The sequence below is a fragment of the Rhinopithecus bieti genome, unplaced genomic scaffold, assembly GCF_001698545.2.
Source record: "Rhinopithecus bieti isolate Rb0 unplaced genomic scaffold, ASM169854v2 scaffold_1618, whole genome shotgun sequence".
NCBI lineage: Eukaryota > Metazoa > Chordata > Mammalia > Primates > Cercopithecidae > Rhinopithecus > Rhinopithecus bieti.
Window position 1 is genome coordinate 764763 of NW_016803937.1, and position 14144 is coordinate 778906.

General features: G+C 62.2%; 1 protein-coding gene across 1 annotated transcript in view; it reads right to left on the minus strand.

The window, feature by feature from the left end:
- The window catches only part of ZFPM1 (zinc finger protein, FOG family member 1), a 55009-nt gene extending 44000 nt beyond the window's left edge, over positions 1–11009 (minus strand). The window contains 3 exon segments of the mRNA XM_017859283.1: positions 2011–2115; positions 4329–4403; positions 10943–11009. Of these exon segments, the coding sequence (XP_017714772.1) occupies positions 2011–2115; positions 4329–4403; positions 10943–11009 (247 nt within the window).
- Between the last annotated feature and the right edge of the window lie 3135 nt (positions 11010–14144).

Consider the following 14144-nt stretch of genomic DNA (forward strand, 5'->3'; position numbering starts at 1 on the left):
ACCCCCACCCCCACCCCCACCCCCATGCAGCCCTGGCTCCTAGATCAGATAAGGAGCCTGGCTCCCCGGGAAGCTGGCCTGGGTCAAAGTCCACCACTTGCCCTTTGTTGTGGCCCTCCATCAGGGCTCCTGCAGCTGGCTGGCAGCACCTGTGTGCAGCACTAAGGCTGGCGGCAGTGACAGCCAAGGGCCATGGGGTCCACATGTGCCACACGTGCTCGCTCCCCATAGCCACTGAGGGACTGGCACCCGGCTCACATGTGCAGGAACTGAGGCTCCAAAAGGGTTAAGGGCCCAGCCCCGGGACCGGCCAGGGAGAGTTCTGACTGCACCACAAGCAGTGTTTGCCAATGGTGATGGGAGCAAGGGCAGGGAGGAGTGGCAGCCAGTGGGTCCCAGGCCTCACCAGAGGCTGGGCTGGACACCTGCACCCAGCCTGGCCGTCCTGGGGCAGGGATGTCCCTGGGTGAGCTGGGGGAGATGGCGGACCCAGCCCTGGGGTCAAGTCCCACTGGCTCTGGTGACCCCGGGGCCTGCTGCCAGAAAAAGGGGCCCAGGCATAGCTGGCTGGGCGTGTGCAGATGGGGTGATGAGGCCTGCTGGGCTCCTGGGGCTGTGGCCCACCCAGAGGGGACTCTAACACTCAGACTGGGAAATGCTAGGGTGGGGGTCCCCACTGAGAAGTCCCCCTCCCAAGCGAGGGACCAAGGTCTGCCTGGGATCTCCACCCCAGCCCCTCGGCTGCAGACCGCTCTGTAACCTCTCCCCCACCCCCGTTGGCCTTGGAGCCTTTGGACCTGCTGTCACTGCCTCCTGGCATCCCTCCGCCCATCAGGGACAGTCCCACACATCCATCTCTCCTCCACCCCAGCTCACGTCACCCACCTAGCACCCTCCCAAACGGTCCGGGTATGGCCACATCTCCTCCACGTTGGAGTGGGGGTAATTCACAGTCTGTGTGCAAAGGGTTTCATGGCATGGTATGAGATTGGTGTCTGGGGCTGCAAGTGGAGTGTGGGGGAGCTGGGCAGAGCCCACCCCACAACCTGCTGCTGTCTCTCTCAGACCTTGGAAAAAGGGGGTGAGCATGCTGACCTCTCCTGGCACCTCTGTCCCGGGGAGGCCCCTTCTCCCAGGGTCTCTGGGTGTGTCTGGGGTACAGCTGTCTCCAGCAGACCTCCTTACGGCAGGTTAACTCTCTCCCGGGAGGGCAGGCCCTCTTCTCGGCTTGCAAAATGCCCTGCCCCATGGAATTGGCCACCAGGAGGGGCCAGGGAGTGTGGAGGTGCCGGTGAGAGTGGAGGAAATCAGGCTAAACCCAGACCTGGGTGGGACCCCCCACTAGGGCACTTGCCAGCTGAATGACCCTGGCAAGTCACCAAACTTCTCTGGTCTGTGAGTGGGGTGTGGTGCCTTAGCAGGAGACACCACTGTGCACCGAGCACCCACTTGCACCCAGCATCCACTATGCATCCAGCACCCATCTGCTGTGCACCCAGCATCCACTTGCACCCAGTAACCACTGTGCACCCAGCACCCATCCACTGTGCACCTAGCACCCACTATGCACCCAGCACTCACTTGCACCCAGCACCCACTGTGCACTCAGCCCAAGCAGCATGCCAGCAGAGGCCACAGCTCACCAAGCCCCACGGAGGGGGCCTCGTGGTCCCCACTTCACAGAGGGTTTACTGAGGCTGGGAGGGGCATGGATTCCTGTCCAACCCTGGGCCAGACCTGCCCCATCTGGGCCTCGGTCTGCTCATCTGTATGAGGGCAGGATTTCAGGCCGCATATGCGGTAGGTGTGCACATCTCCCTTTCCCCGGAGACCCCCCAGCCCCACCCAGGGCCTCTGGGCAACAGGCCTCCGGCTGGAAGACGCCTGTCCTGGACTCTCGCATATGGTTGGCCCACACCACTCGGACACCACTGAATTCTGAGTGCATGGTACGGGTAAGCAGTGGAGGCCCCAGCTGGAGGCATGGTGAGAGGGCTCAGTCTGACTCACCTGTACTGGGAGGGCTCGGGGCTTCAGGCGCCGTGGCCTTTTGCTCCGTGTGGCTGGTGCCTACCAATTGCACCTCCTCTCCGGCCTCCATGTCTCCAAGGGAACCTGTGGACACAAGACAAAGGCGGTTCGGGAGGAGCTCTGGGGAGACAGTTTCTGCCTCCTGACCCCTCCTGGCATAGGCACAGCCCTGGTGCCCAGGTGGAGTTGGCAGCTGGGCAGGGGTGAGGTCATCCACCCCTATGAGGTCAGAGACCAGGTGGCTGTTAGCCGAGGGCTCCCTCTAGGTCCCTCAAGACTTGACATTTGGGCATGGTGGCTCACACCTGTGATCCCAGCAGTTTGGGAGACCGAGGTGGGAGGATTGCTTTGAGTCCAGGAGTTTGAGAGCAGCCTGGGCAACATGGCAAGACTCTGTCTCTATAAAAAATACAAAAATTAGCTGGGTGTGGTGGTGCACGCCTCTAGTCCCAGCTACTAGGAGGGCTGAGGTGGGAGGATCGCTTGAGCCTGGGAGTTGGAGGCTGCAGTGAGCCTCGATTGCACCACTGCACTCCAGCCTGGGTGACAGAGTGAGACTTCTGTCTCAAAAAAAAACGACCTGATGATCCTTGACGAACCCCCATCCTCTGCAACAATTCCAAAGCTGCAGGATCACCTCCACCCACCCTCACCTGCCCTGACCCCTGGCCTCCGCTGGGCCCACGGATTCCACTCTTGCCAGAGAAGAGTCGCAACCCCTGTGTCTCTTTCCCACCTACTCCCCCCAGCACCAGGGGACAGGTCCCCACCCGCTCTGGCAGCCGTGGAGCAGCAATGGGGCCCTCCCTGTCCCGTAGGCCCAGCGCCCATCCAGGCCCCGAGGGTCGCCATCACCACGGCCTCCGCCCGGCATCACCCTCCAATGCCCCGCCCAGCGGCCCAGTCCCTGTGCACTTCCCTCACACTCATTCCCTCAGTCTGGGAACTCCCTGGGGTGATGCCCTCACCCAGCACAGGCCCTGCACAAAGCAGGCGCTCACGGACTTGTTGAGCGAACAAACTGAGCAGGGCACAGGTGTCTGCAGCACCGGTGGGTGGAGGGCCTCAGGGCCTGGGGCCCCTTCAGAGACTCACCACATCAGGTGGGGGACTCCAGGAGCCCACCTTACAGGTGACAACGCAGACTGAGAAACAAGGCCATTGTGCCCAAGTGTGTGGGCAAGACTGGCCCCGGACCCCCACAGTGGCTGTGGAGTGGCGCTGAGTGCAGGCGTGCGTGCTGATGTCTGCCCGCGGGGCTGGTGATGGGTGATGGTGTCCAGTGTGAACAAAGGACAGAGGTGTCCTTCCCTATCCTGCCTGACTGCTCCCTGGGCCCCCAGGCCCTGACTCAGTCGGCGTGCTGGGACTGCCCCCTCCGCAAGGCCTGGCCTGCCCAGCCTTCTACTGTCCTGTGTGAGGCACGATGGGGGCAGAGCCTCCGGACCCACTCAGGAGTGGGAGGGGCCGAGGCCCTCCTGAGCCCAGGCCCCACGTCCTGCAGCTCCCAAGTCACAGCAGAATACGAACAAGAAAAGTCTAGAAACCGCATCAGTGTCTGTGAGTTCATGTGTCAGGGGAGCTGAAGGGGACAGAGTGGGCTTCTCTGGCGGGGGGGTGGGGTGGGGCAGAACAGAAGACACCAGAAGGAAGGCCTAAGCGTTGCAGGCTGGAGCCACCACCTCCTGAGGGCTGAGCTCCCCGTCCCTGGAGGCGAGCAAGCCGCACGGATGGAGAACTGTTCGGCGTGTGTGCCTCTGGCTTGGTGGTTCCTGGTTTTTCTTGCCTCATGGCCCCTCTGGGAATCTGATGAAACCCGGTGACTCCTCCCCAGAAAAACACTGAGGCGCCCACACGGGCCCAGCTTCAGGAGCTTCTCTCCGAATCCCTGCCACCCTCCTTCACAGCCCCTCATGCTCCCCGCTCTGCTCCGTGTCTCCAGGGAAAGGCGGAAGATGGGAGAGAGAAGGGCAGGTCAGAGGTGGAGCCTGCTGACGCCTGAAACACCTGCCCAGCCAGTAACAAACGTGCCACCCGCCAGCGTCCAACGCCGGGTTCAGAGGCTGCCTCATGTCAGAGACCCCCAAAGATGCGAGAGAATGAGAAATGCTGTGACTGAGTTTCAGGTTGATGTCCAAGGCTGACCCTGCTGTTCCACGCAGCAGGGAGGTGGGAAGGTGGATTTTCTGTGTTTGGACTCCAGCCCCCTCTCTGATCATCAGCAGGCTGTGGCTGGCTGATGCCATCAAACCAAACTGCTCGTAGACGGGCAGACGCCTTTTCTGCCTTCTGCTGACACCCGAGGGCCAGGTGCCGCTCCAGGATGCAGGGGTGCACCAGACTGCTGAACACTGCCCGGGGCGTCCAGGCCACTGTGGGGACAGTCAGAGAACAACAGATGGGCCCCGACCAAAAACAATGGCAAGTTCTAGAAGCACAGTGAGGGAAGGAGCCATGAGAGAAAGAGAAAAAAACACAGGGAGGGGAGGGGCTGCCACCAGCAGATCTCGGAGGGAACAGTGTGATTGTTGCGAGACCAGCCCCTGAGAAGACAGCTCTGGCAGAGGGGGCCGCAGGGGCAAAGGCCCCTGGTGGGGACAGAGGTGGTGGAGGAAGGGGAGGTTGGGGGCCAGGGTGTGCTGGCAGCTAAGGCTGAGGGCAGGCAGGGTCCTGGCCGTGCTGACCTCAGAGACCACGGGGAGGAGGCGACCCTCATCCTGGGGCCACTGGGGAGCCATGGGGGAGTCCTGGACAGGAGGGACAGGCTGGACTTTCCCAACTGCAGCCTTCGGGGTTCTACCTGGGACCCACAAGTCCTGGCCTCCTCAGAGCACCTCAGAGCTGTAATTACAGGAGGGGGCTGGGCTCAGACCACACAGGAGCCAGCCCCAGGCGAGGACTCGCAGCCTCCCATCAAAGCACCCACACGGGCAGGCTCCAGGGCGGGCTGGGCACACGCCTGACTGGTCCAACTCCTGCCCCTGGGACAGGAGGCCCAACCCGAGTGCTCTCCCTCAGCACACGCCAGGGCAGAAAAGCAGCCATGACGGCCCCACCTCCTCACCTCTGGGGTCGGCCCTGAACAGGCAATGCCATCCACAAGGCCAGGAGGTGCTCAGCCGTCCCCACCTTGGCGGCAGCATGTGAAGCACTCAGCTCAGCCCGGCTCCTCCCCGTTCTAGAGGCCTGTGCTTTCCATGGCTGTCATGGAGCTCAGAGGGGCTGCCCAGGAGCTGAGGTCCCTCCTGCTGAGCAGCTGTAGGGCCTCAGGGCCTCAGTCGCCTGCTCTGGCAAATGGGCTCGAGGCCACCTGCTTTCAAGGACTTTGGGGACCAGAGCACTGGGGTTGGGGTCCACAGGAGACGCAGCCCTGTGCATAGCTGCCGCAGCTCCAGGAAGGCAGGCTGGCTCTCCATGCCCCACCCAGGTGGGCCTCAGACACCCAGAGGGGCGCTGGGCTGGTGATGGGTTCTCCTATTTACAGGAGAACAAAGGCGCCTGCTCTACACAAAGCCATGATGACGAGCGTGGAGAAAGAGGCTGCCAGGGTAATTTCAGTTCCAGCACAATTAAAACAGCTCTGATAATGCAGGAGACAACTGTCAGCCCACAAATAGGGTGTGTCGAGGCGGATGCTGCCCTGGGCCTGCCTCGGTGTCTGAGAGCAGCTGCCTGGTCCCCGCCGAGCCCGAGTCAGCACTGGTCCCATCTGTGGCCCACTGGGGGTCCGTGGGGACTGTCCAGATGGGCGACAGAGCACTTGGGCCCCCACTGGCTGGGGCATCTGTGAGCCACATCTTCTCTCTGCTGCTTTCCCCCCTGGGCTAGCAAAGACTCCCCCTAGCCTTTTTGGGGACCCTCTCTCTGTGCCAACAGCCGGAGCAGGCCAACCCATGGCCAGGCAGGCTGACAGCTGCTGCGTCCTTGCAGTGTGACCTTGAGCAAGTCACTCCACTCTCTGTGCTGTTTCCTGGTCTACAGATGAAGCCACAGCAGCTCCCACCTCAGGAGATGAAACGTGCAGCCTGCCGGCATCCTCAGAGCCCGACACAGGGCAGGTGCTCAGTGAACATGAACCGTGGCTAGTACAGATTTTGGGAAACGGGCGAGGGTGTGAATGGTTAAGACCGGACGGGCGGCGCTCAGCACTTTACAAATGCCCACCCTTAACTGCCCCCACCCACGTAGCCCAGCGAGGTGGTCTTCCAATTTCATTTCGGATGGGGAACCTGGGGTGTGGAGGGTGGTGGCCCACTCAGACCTCAGCAAGTAGGGGCAGTCAGGAAAGTGCATGGGGACAGGGTGCATGGAGGAGGGGGTACCAGGACAGGGACTTGGTGATGGCTGTGGCAGGGTGGAGTGGAGTGGGGTAAGCAGGACCTTGGGGGCAGCCATCGTGGAAATCCCACTCTCCAGCCACATCTCAATACCCACAGCGGGAAGCCAAGTCATGCCTACTTTACAGGTGAGTAAACCAAGGCCCAGCAAGGCCAACTTGTGAGCTGCCCTGTCCAGGGCCCCTGGTGAGGAGGCAGTGGTGGGGGCAGTGGGATAGGAACTTGGGGCTAGATTTCAGACCTGCACCCAGCACACAGCCCTTCCCCAGGCCAGACACAGCCCCCTCACCTCCCTCACCCCGGGCCCACCTGCAGTGAGGGTGATGCCAGCCCCATGGCATGGCCTGGCAGAGGTCAGTGGCCAAGGCCGCACCTGCCTGGGGGTGTCCACAGGCCATAGTGGTGGTCACCGGTGGCCAGGGCAGCGCTGGGCTCAGCCCCTGTGGTGCCCGGAGCCCCTTGGTTATCACAACTAGCAGACACCCGCGCGCCCGTCCGTCTACTGCTCATTAAGCCGGACGCCAAAATGGAAATGAAAACATAATAGCTATTTGATTGGGGGTGAGATATTTTGCATATTGGCTTGGCGCTGATAGCGGAATTTCATCAACTCCCTTTTTTCATGCTTTAAAACTGAATTATGGAGCTGGCTCTGTGCAGCAGGATGATCCCAGCTCCCTTCCAAGTCCCGGTGCTGACGATTAAGGTGGCCCCTCCCAGCTTTGATGGCGAGGCACTGGGGGGCTCCTTTGAACGATTGCCTTACAGAAAGCCAGAGCCAGTCGCTGAGGAGAGGGGGGACACCCCTCAGACTGTGGGCCCCAGGGTGGCCATGCCAGGTGGGACGCAGATGGGGGCTGTGGATGAGGAGTCTGAGGACCCTGGGGAGGCCCCTGAGGTGTCCCTGGCTCTGTGGCCTTGCGCAAGCCTCCTGAAAACCAGGGTCCTGGCCCAGGGAGCACCCTGCCCCAGCTCAGGGTTCAAGAGCAGCCTAAGTCCCCAGTGGGTGCCTGCAGGGGACACAGGTGCCTATGCTGGCCTCTCTTGGGGGTCCTCTCATTCTCGGTCTGGGGGGAGGAAGTGGAAGTATAGGTGCCTGCCCAGGCCCCATGCGAGCAGCTGGTGGGGTGGGTGGCCACTGGCGGCCACATAGCCCCGCTCCTCCCCGACCAGAACCACGGCTCTTTCCTTCACTCATTCATGGGCTCCCTCCCTCGCCCGCCCCCTCACGCACTCAATTCTTCCTCCTTCGCTTTTGCTGGCTCCTTTCCCCTTCCTGAGCCCTTGGCGTGCCCCACCCTCACGAGGTGCTAGAGATCCTGCAGTGACCGGCCCCACCCCCCCGAAAAAGTGGAAGATGCCAGTGTGGGCACCACAGGAAAGAGTCAGAGGTGCCATCCAAGAAGGCTTCCTAGAGGAAGTAGCAAGTGGGTGGCAATCTGGATGGGGAGAGGAGGAGGCTGCCAGCACCAGGTCCAGGGAAAAGCACTCTGGAAGGAGGGAACAGCAGGAGCTGAGGCTGGCACAGGGCAGGCAGCTTCTCCCTGAGCCCGGTTTCAGGGGATGAAACTGTCTTGCCAAAGGCTGGTGTCAGGACTCAGACAGGTGTTGGCAGCGAGCGCTGGGCGCAGATGTGAGGTTGTCACCACAGCTGCTGTTACTGTTTCTACTCTGCAGGGACGTGCCGCATCTTCCCCCTTCGGCAGAGGGTGTGAGTGGGTGAAGACCAGGGCTGGGGGAGGGAGTGCTGTGGAGGGGCCGCGTGGGGGAGGGAGGGAAGGGGAGGGGAGCGGCGAGGGGCACAGGTCAGGGCAGAGGATGGGACGGGGAGATGGAAGAGGAGTGGGGCTGGGGAGGCGGAAGAGACAGACCCCCAGGGCTGGCCTCCTGGTCTTGCTGGCCCTGGGCAGCAGGTCGGCGGCGGGGGGGCGGGGGTCACAGCATTGCCAGGAGAGAGACCCTGGCCTCTGGCGGCACACAGCGGCCAGATAAGGCCCTGATAACAGAGAGAAAACGGCAACAGATTCAGACTTTCCCACCAGCTGGGCAGTTCGGGCCACGGTGGGGACAGAGAGGAGACCGGGACAGCCCCGCTCGCTCTATGGAGGCCACACTATGGGAGTGCAGGGTGACTGGGGCCCAGGCTGGGTCTGGGGGCCATGGTGAGCCATCACAGAGGGCCTGGGTCCCCCAAGCTGACCCGAGTTGAGTCTACAGCTCGACCTCTTGGCCGGCAGGCAGCTGACCTCTGGCCGAATGGCCCCCTCCCGGGTCTCTGGTGAGTGGCTGATGCTCTCCACATCCCCCAGCCCAGCTAGGAGCATTTCTCATCCCATGAATCTCGCCAAGCAGGGAAACCGAGGCACAGAGAGCAGCAGTAGCAGCAGCCCAGCCCCGCCGTAAAAGTGGGGTCTGCTGGCAACGACAGCCCATCACCACCTGTGTGGGGAACCCAGCCCCGTGGCAGGGACTCAGGACTCACCGCCCACACCCTCAGGAAAAAGTGGCCAGTACCTCATACGCAATCCATCGAGCAGCCAGGCTGACTTCCAGGCACAAGGGCAGCTGAGGGAGTGGGCGGCAGAGCCTGGGAGAGCCCAGAGCAGACGGCGCCTTCTGTGTCTACCCACCTACCCACCAGGGAGCCCAGGCTCAGCACACACCCCTGGACTCTCATGCTTCCTTCACATCCAACACATCACCCCGGTGTGGCCTGGAGCCGCCATTGCCATGTGGGGTCCAGGCCCCTGGGCAAGTCCCCGCCCCTGTTTCCCTCAGGTAGCATTTGTCACCTGACTGCTTAAACCCACAGGTCCTCAGGTTGGCCCCCAATTCCTTCCCCTGCTGCCCCTGCCTCAGGGCCTCAGCACCCCTTGCCCCCTCTACGGGAACCCTCACCCCTCTCTGCAGTTGAGGCCTCCTCATTCCTCCGGTGGAGGCTCTTTCTCCCAGTCTAGGTCCGTCCGCCGTGGTCCAGGCCTCCCTTCCAGCGCCCCAGCTCAGCTGGAGCCTCGCGTTTATTTGCAGGTCACACTGGTTCACCTGCTGGACTGGGAGGGGGCATGTGTGCCCCCGTGGGCCCAGCACAGCAGCTCAGTGAGCCCTGCGGGAGGCAGGATGGGCAACCCTGACAGCGACCCCCCTTACAGGGATGCCGGTGCGAGACGCTAAAGAAAGAACACAGGAATGGCTGTGTAGACGCAGACGCTGATGGAGATGCAGAATGAAGAGGCTCTTGGGGGCTATGAGAAGCCCAGGCTGGGAGGGTGCCCCACAGCAGCCCCACCCCTGGCCCACCAGCAGCTCCATCAGTTCGGGATCGGCACTCAGTGTCAGCCAGGGCAACCACAAAAGCGGATGCTGGTGAGAGAGTGCGGCTTACTAGAGCAGCGCCCTAACCAGCTCAGGAGCATGCGGCTGAACCTCCAGGGTCCCAGAGGGTCATAGCAGGCTGAGGACGTGACCTGAGCCCACCACCTGGGCTGTGCCTTCTGGGCCCAGACACCCTCCCCCATGGATCCTGCCCCTCAACTGTGCCGGCAGGCCGGGATCAGGGGAGACATGGGGGTTGAGTGGCTCCACCAAGAGAACAGACGGAGTTTGCACACACCCTGCCATGGGGAGCTCCTGCCTCTTCTGAGTCCCAGACCCACCCGCCCGCAGGTCTGTTCTCCCTGCTCTCCCCTCCGAGGTCGGCCTCAGGCTGTGGGCTCCAGGAGGGCCAAGCCAATTCAGGTAGTCTCAGAGCCCAACACGCCCTGCAGGCCATGCCTGGGGTGCTGCTGCTGAACCGAATGTCCCCAGGCTCAAGGAGGTGGCTGCTGTACAGGGGCCCTGAGCCCTGACTCACCCCCAGTGAGAGTCTTATAAATTTTCAATGGAGATGGAGTTCACACACAATCAACTGCATCCCCAAAAGCATCCTCAAAAGCATCCTCTTGGCTTTTCTTCTTTGAGTTGGGGTCTTGCTTTGTTGCCCTGGCTAGAGTACGCCTGTGCAATCACAGTTCACTGTATCCTCAAACCCCTAGACTCAAGCGATCCTCTGGCCTAAGCCTCCTGAGGAGCTGGGACCACAGGTGCATGCCACCATGTGGACTGTAGCAATCCTTCTACCTCAGCCTCCCAAAGTGTTGGGATTGCAGGCATGAGCCACTGCACCCAGCCGTGTTTGGCTTTTAAAGGCAGGAAAGTTTGCTGGAAAATGGGGATGGTGGTAACATGCAACCTAAACACAAAAAAGGCCCCACCTGGCCCAGTCTCATGCAAAGAAACACACCAAAGTGCCCCAAAGGTGCGCTTGTTTCTCTTCAAGAGTATTAAAGGAGCCACTGAAAATCTTACTCCTTCCAACATCAGCCGCCTTCCCGTGCCCTTCTCCGCTGACCCGGGGCCCTCACTGGCTGAAGCTCACATGCCCAGCCCACGTGGCTGCGCAGCTCTCCCTTCCCGGCACTCACGTGAACTGTGCCCACTTCTCTGCCTCCTCTCCTCTCCTGTGGTTCCCTCTATGTCCATGTTCCGACTCCCTCATGGAACGCAGGGATGCCGGGCTGGCAGAGACCAGAACTCACTTTCAGGGCTGTGGGGAAGCTCTGCATGGCCCCGGTCTGCAGATGGTGTGGAGAAGGGACCCGGCATGTGGGCGTGCACATGTCCAAATCTTCTCCCCATCCTTTTCATGCTGGGTGTTTAGCGTAAGCACTGCCTTAAGGGGCTGGGGTCTTGCAGCCAAAAGCGGTCCCCGGCCAGGAGTGGGGAGACCTCAGGCCACCGGCTTAGCTTCTGACCATCTTGGGCCCTCAAACGCCCTGCCTTTCCCTGCCCCTCTGGGAAGCCCTCCCTGGCCCGTCGTATGTTCGAGTTGAGTCCAGCTCCCTCCCTCGGTGCCAACAGCCTGGATTCCACGACACACTTGCTGTGTGAAGGACTGTCACCCGGTCTCCCCAGCCATGCTTGGCCGTGTGGTCATGTTCACTAAGCAGTCCCCAACCCCTCACCTCCTCTGCTCAAACGCCTCCCATGGGCCCCCAGGGATCTCAGAGCAAAAGCCAAACCCCTACCTAGCTCCTGCCTGGTTTCTGAAAATGGCCCTGCCCCGGCTGCCCCCTCTGCCAGAACTTCCAGCAGGCACCTGCTCGGCCCTCCCCGCTCCCTCTCTCAGCCCTCCCCAGTTCCCACGATGGCTGCCCTGCCACTTAGCGGCCCTCCTTCCTTCCCTTCACCTCTGCTCACAGCCGCACCCCCAGCATCTAGAACGGTGCCTGGCACACAGTAGGCAGCCAGCAAATGCTGGTGGACACAGGAAGGGTCAGGGCTGGAAACAGGCTGGTGGGGTGTGGCTGGCTTGGAGGGGGTGTGGCTAGGTCATCCTGGGCTCCCCCAGCAGGGAGGCTGTGCAGAGGGATGGGGGCTTGGTTGGTTCTAGCGAGGGGCTTTTGGGTCTCAGCCTGCTCACCCTGGAGTGGGTGAGCCAAACTGAGTCCCGCCTGGCTGCCTGCCCCTGTGGGGTCTGAGGCCTGGGTAGGTGTGGGGGCACTACGAGGAAAGGGATGAGACTCAGCGTCATAGGGCACCAACATTGGGAGGGGGTCCTGCACCTACACCCCCTCAGCCCCACTCCTTCCTCCTGTGGCCGACCCAGTAACTGAGGGGTGGACCTGGTGGGTTTAACTGCCCTGGGCCCACAGCCACGCCCGGCCTCTGGCCGCATGGTGTCCAGGCTGAGCAGCCGTCTGCAGGGCCAAGGGTGGGCCCAGGCACTCCTGGACCTGTGTGTCCCAGGCAGCATCCGCTGCAGGCTGATGGGGCTCCTCTGAGCCCGGCCCCTCCCTGGGCAGAGGAAGTAACAGTGGTGGGCAGCGGACAGTAGGCAGTGGCCAGCAAGCCTTGAGGTGGCCACACAGATAGCACAGATCCAGGTGTCCAGACCCAGCAGACTGCCTGCACCCTTTTCCCGAGCTCTGCCCTGTACCTGGCGTTGTCCTTGGGGTCCTCACAGCCAGGAGAGAGAACCTGGGCTTTCTCAGGCCCCAGCTCGCTCTCCCTTCCTCCTCCACTTCCCTTTTTCTTGGCCGTGCCCCCGACGCCTGCCCCTGCTCAGGGTTACTTGGGTGGAATTGGGACACAGGTCCATGCAGCTCCCAGGCCCGAGGTCTGGTCTCTCCCCTTGCTGGCCTCAGTTTCCCCTCCTGGCTCTGTGTCATAGGCGGATCACAGCTCAGCAAGGCCCTTCCTGGTCCCACACCTTCCCTCCCATCATGTGCGCTCCTGCCCTCACCATGGTCCCTGTGCAACTGCCCACCCTCCCCTCTGACAGCTCCCCAAGGCCTGGGCCCTGCCAGGTGCCCGCTGCGTGGCTGAAGCCAGGGCACCCTGACACCCCATGGGAGCGTCCACCTGCCTCGCCTGCTGTGGTGCAGGGCTGGCACCGGGCACGTCTCCTCCCAGAGCTGTGACTGCCTCTGACCAGATCCCCATCAACATGGGTGCACAGCTCTTCAGAGTTTATGAAGCTCTGCCAGGATCAAGCACAGGCCTGTAGGGAAACTGAGGCAGAGAACAGCCAGACCTGTCCCTGCATGGTCCCAACACGGGCCTCAGGCCAGCTGCCATTCAGGGACAAGTGGAATCTAGCCGGTGCCTGGCTCTGGGCATAGGGGCTGCCCAGGTCCTGGTTTACACATCTGGCAGATGGGGATGGACTCATCAGTCTCGAAGAGCTGCTGTGAACAGAGGATGGGAGGCTCTGCAGGAGGCAGAGGGGCCCCAGATGCGGGTTCCCAACAGCCCTGGGGGTTCTGCAGCAGGGGCGGTAAGAGGGGAGCGAATGAACGTCCTGTGTGTGGGGATGGAGGACACCGAGGAGGCTCGAACAGTGTTCGGGACAGAGAAGAGTGGGCTGGCGTGGAGGGCTGTCTTCAGACGAGGTGGTCACCAGGGCTTCTCAGAAGGTGACCTTTACCTGCGGCTGAGAACAGCCCTGGGCAGAGAGCGCTGAAGACAGAGCCCCCACCCTGAAGTGGGAAGGAGCCCTGCACAGCCCAGGAATGGGAGGAGGTGGGTGGTGGGGAGGCAGGGGGCTGGAGGCCTCAGAGGGAGCTGGGGTTTCATTCTGGGCACCATGGGAAGCCACCATCAGACACTGAGCAGAATGCCAAAATCTGTCAGACTGTGTTAGGGTCACTGGGCTGCTGGGGGGAGCTCTGGCCCGGCAGCTGCTGTATCGGCCACCACCTCCAGGCAGCCCACCAGCTTCTGGCCATCTCTTTGGGCTCCCTTGGATCCTCCCCCTGCCCTGAGCCTGCCCCTTCTCTGGGGCCAGGGCCAGTGGGCTTGTCCCCCACCCGTGTCCCCAGGGGCAGGGGCCCGGGCGGGGCAAGGCAGAGAGAAAGGGAGGCAGAGGAGGAGGGAAGAAAGAGCCGGGGCCTGAGAAAGCCCAGCCCGGCTGATAGGGGAGAGATTGGTTTCAGCCGGAGCCGCGGCCTGCCAAGTCCACATCCTATCGGTGCGGCCTGCGTTTACTCAACATTCATCACCGCTGAACTCGGAAACTTTATCGACGCTGAAGGTTGGCGCCATCTCTGGGCCCGGCCACTCCCGGCCCTCCGATGGGCCTGATAGCCACTGATAGATTACATAAGATTGCTTCACTCCGGAGAACCGATTCCTAACCCCCTTGGGGAAGCGCTGAGGGGGTGCCCAGGGATGGGATGTGGGGGTGTGGGCGAGGCCGCGTGGGGCCGTGGGGGACAAAGACCACGGTACAGGGTGGAG